Source organism: Elephas maximus, chromosome 17, assembly GCF_024166365.1.
Source record: "Elephas maximus indicus isolate mEleMax1 chromosome 17, mEleMax1 primary haplotype, whole genome shotgun sequence".
In the NCBI taxonomy this organism is placed as follows: Eukaryota; Metazoa; Chordata; class Mammalia; order Proboscidea; family Elephantidae; genus Elephas; species Elephas maximus.
In genome coordinates, this window is record NC_064835.1 from 17,436,608 (window position 1) to 17,440,497 (window position 3,890).

Below are 3,890 nucleotides of genomic sequence, written 5' to 3' on the forward strand. Positions count from 1 at the left end.
GAATTGTAAACTTTCACTTAAAACATAATAAATAAAAATAAAAAACTATGAATAGCAGACTGAGAGGTACTTTATGCTTTAAGCAGTGGAGACTAATAAAGGGGAGAAATGAATCACATATGTTGCTTAAAGACTGACAAAGCTGTTGAATGCAGAATCCTTTGTTAGATTAGAGGAGTGATTGAGAGATGGCACATAAAGGACCACCGTGAAAATCTAGGTATAAAATAATCAAAGGTAAGGTTACGAAACATTCATGATAATTGAACAGATACCAGAAAAGGCAGTTTAAAGAACATTTGTACATACTTCAACATCTAATTAGATTCAGGAGGTAACATGAGAAAAAAATCAAAAAGAGTTCTTCCATTTGAATTCTGGCCCAATGGAAAGGCTCAACCAAAAGCATACGTGAACAATTCCTAAAAGGTTAAGGAGACCAAGTTTTAGAGGACAGGCATGAAATATACTGCACAATTTATCGTGATAGTTATTCAGTCAACCCTCCAAGGCCTCATTGTCAAACAGTGTAGGGTTGTTGATAGTTGAAATTCCACAGAATTCCCAATGGTGGAGGGAAGTAGAGAACTGCCCTGTTCCTGGCTTATGTAATAGGACTAAAAACTTTAGGCATGGTCCCCAGAAGATAATAACCTGCCTACCCACGTCTTCAGCATGGCAGAACCTATTAGGAGGACAGGAACATCACGGTTCTGGACCACATGAAAAAATATATATATACCCAAAGGGAGTGTGATTTGCATGCTTATATTGACATTATTTGGAAACCCTTGTGGCGTAGTGGTTAAGTGCTACAGCTGCTAACCAAAGGGTCAGCAGTTTGAATCCTCCAAGTGCTCCTTGGAAACTTTATGGGGCAGTTCTACTCTGCCCTGTAGGTACGCTATGAGTCGCAATCGACTCGACTGCACTGGGTTTGGTTTGGATATTGGCATTATTTAGGAGGTACATTTCTCCAAATAATCCTGACAGACCTTTATATACTTCATAAATATTGCAGATCTCATACTGAAAAGATTCATTATGAAAGAACAAGTCTTTTAATATGAGGTAGGTAGCAAGAAAACGCTAAAAGAGGACAGAACAGCGAAATAACACGTGTATCTATCTCCTGCTGAGTGAGAAGACCAAGATGGCTTGTCCCAATGGATAATAATATTTCAGGACAGGTAAATGCCTGGAAAACCTGGTCATGCAGTGTTAAGAGCTCCGGATGCTAACCAAAAGGCCAGCAGTTCAAATTCACCAGGCTCCCCTTGAAACGCTATGGAGCAATTCTACTCTGTCTTATAGGGTCACTATGAGTCAGAATCGACTTGACAGCAAAGGGTAAATGCCTATTTATTACATCCGTTGATATCTGTTTTGCTGTAAGGGGATAACTAACCACTCTGTGTGAGAAAATGATCGTGGAGACAAAATACCCCAACCAGACTATGGTGAGTAACTTCTTCCTGCAGAGTCTGATGTACACAGCTGAACATCCTACCCTCTTCTTCCTCCTCATCTACAGCATCACTGTGACTGGGAATCTCCTCATTCTCATAAATGTGGGCTCTGGTGACCCTCATCTCCGCTCACCCATGTACCACTTCCTTGGGCACCTCTCCTTCCTGGATGCATATTTGTCTACAGTGACAGTGCCTAAGGTAATGGCAGGTCTCCTGACTCTGAATGGAAAGGTGATCTCCTTTGAGGGCTGTGCTATCCACCTTTACTGCTTCCACTTCCTGGCCATCACTGAGTGCTTCCGGTACATTGTCATAGCATATGACTGTTACCTGGCTATCTGTCAACCCCTGCAATACCAAGTGGCCATGAACAGGCAAATGTGTGCAGGGCTGGCTGGGATCACCTGGGCCGTAGGTGCTGTTCATTCTGCAATCCATACCTCCCTCACCTTCCGCCTGCTCTACCGTGGACCTTACCACATCGTCTACTTCTTTTGTGACCTCTCCCCTGTGCTAAAGCTAGTCTGTGCAGACATCACCATCAATGAGATTGTTATGCTTGCCAACATTGGCGTTGTGGCTGAAGGCTGTCTGATTCTCCTCATCATATCCTACATCTTCATCGTGGCCTCTGTGTTGCGGATCTGTACAGCCAAGGGCAGGCAGCGTGCCTTCTCCATGTGCACTGCACACCTCACAGTGGTGCTCTTGTACTACATGCCACCTGTGTGTATCTACCTGCAGCCTCACTCCAGTGGGGCAGGAGCTGGGGCCCTTGCTGCCTTCTACACAATGGTCACTCTTATGCTCAATGCTTTCGTTTATACTCTGCAGAACAACGAGGTGAGGCGAGCTCTGAGAAGGCTTCTATGCCAAGGCTCCCAGGAGTTTCCAGCCAGCAGCCCAGCTCCCTAACCTCACTGTGACTATCTTATTTGTCTGCTAGGAAAGCAACTATTCACTTATCAAATTAAGGAGGGAATATCATTCAAGTGGAAATCCGAACAATTGAGTTTCAGCCCAACTACTATTTTACTCCTTTGGTAAAGCGATGTGCCCAAATGCCTCAATCACAAACTTTATACAATAGCAGGATTGGATTAGCGGATGTCTACCTCCTAAATCTCAGTGGTATGGCTCGGGGGTATTTGAAATACTGTTCATATTTTCATGTATTTTGGTAAACTTTTTCTTTCTACTTTATGAAGTAATTTTATTAAGTACATATACATATAAAGGAATACTGATAACATAAGTTTAAGGTAAAAAAAAGTTTAAGGTATAAACAATAAAATAAACCTCTGTACAGTCATCACCCTGCTTAAAAAAGAAACCATATTTTTAGGATGATAAAATACAACTTCATGGAAAAAAGTGACTTTCCCAGGGCCATCAGGATGTGTCAGAACTAAACCTGTGACACTTTAGCTTACACATTTAGCATTCTTTTCCCTGTCTTTACTCTCCCACTCAAGATAGGATATGACACAGGTCATACTGAATGGTACTTACCAGTATTCTAATCCTGATTCCACCAGTCACGAGATATAAAATCTGCAAATTTTATAATACTTTAGTTTCAGTCACCACTTTGAAAGTAAGATTAATACTAGCTGCTGTGTATGAATATATGAGGACTAAATGAGATAATTTTGTAAAGTACCTTGTGCAAAATAAGTGTTTTGTTTCTACCAAGAGACTAGAGAAGTCAAAGAGCTTATCACACAAGCTAGTTTGAACAAACTGTGTCTGAAAGATTGGCAGGGTTTTGAGACCTTCACTGAACATTTATACAGTGTCTTAGTCATCTAGTACTGCTATAAGAGAAATACCACGACTGTAATGGCTTTAACAAAGAGAAACTTATTCTCTCTGAACCTAGTAGGTTACTAGTCCAAATTCAGGGTTTCACCTCCAGGGGAAGGCTTTCTCTCTTTGTCAGCTCTGGAGGAAGGTCCTTGTCTTCAATCTTCCCCTGGTCGAGGGGTTTCTCAGGCGCAGGGACCCCAGGCCCAAAGGATGTGGTCTGCTCCTGGTGCTGCTTTCTTGGTGGTACGAGGTCCCCATCTCTCTGCTTGCTTCCCTTTCCTTTTCTTTCTTGAGAGATAATAGGTGGTGCAGGCCACACCCCAGGGAAACTACCTTCACGTCCAATCAGGGAGGTGACCTGAGTAAGGGGGACATTACAGTTCCACCCCAATCCTCTCAACATAAAATTATAATCACAAATGGAGGACATACATACAATACTCAGAATCATGGCCTAATCAAGTTGATAGGCACATTTAGAGGGGCAGGACATAATTCAGTCCATGACATACAGAAACTACAAAACACAAAAAGACATCTGTAGGCTCTGAGGTGATGAAAGATAACTCTAGGTTCTAGCGGAGGCAGCTTGCCATGTAAGAGGGAGGA

General features: G+C 42.3%; 1 protein-coding gene across 1 annotated transcript; it reads left to right on the forward strand.

Moving 5' to 3' along the window:
* The first annotated feature begins 1,409 nt into the window (after positions 1-1,409).
* Positions 1,410-2,387, forward strand: LOC126061232 (olfactory receptor 10S1-like). Its single transcript, XM_049857662.1, has one exon. The coding sequence runs from the start codon at positions 1,425-1,427 to the stop codon at positions 2,385-2,387; it is 963 nt and encodes a 320-aa protein (XP_049713619.1). The 5' UTR covers positions 1,410-1,424.
* The last annotated feature ends 1,503 nt before the right edge of the window (positions 2,388-3,890 follow it).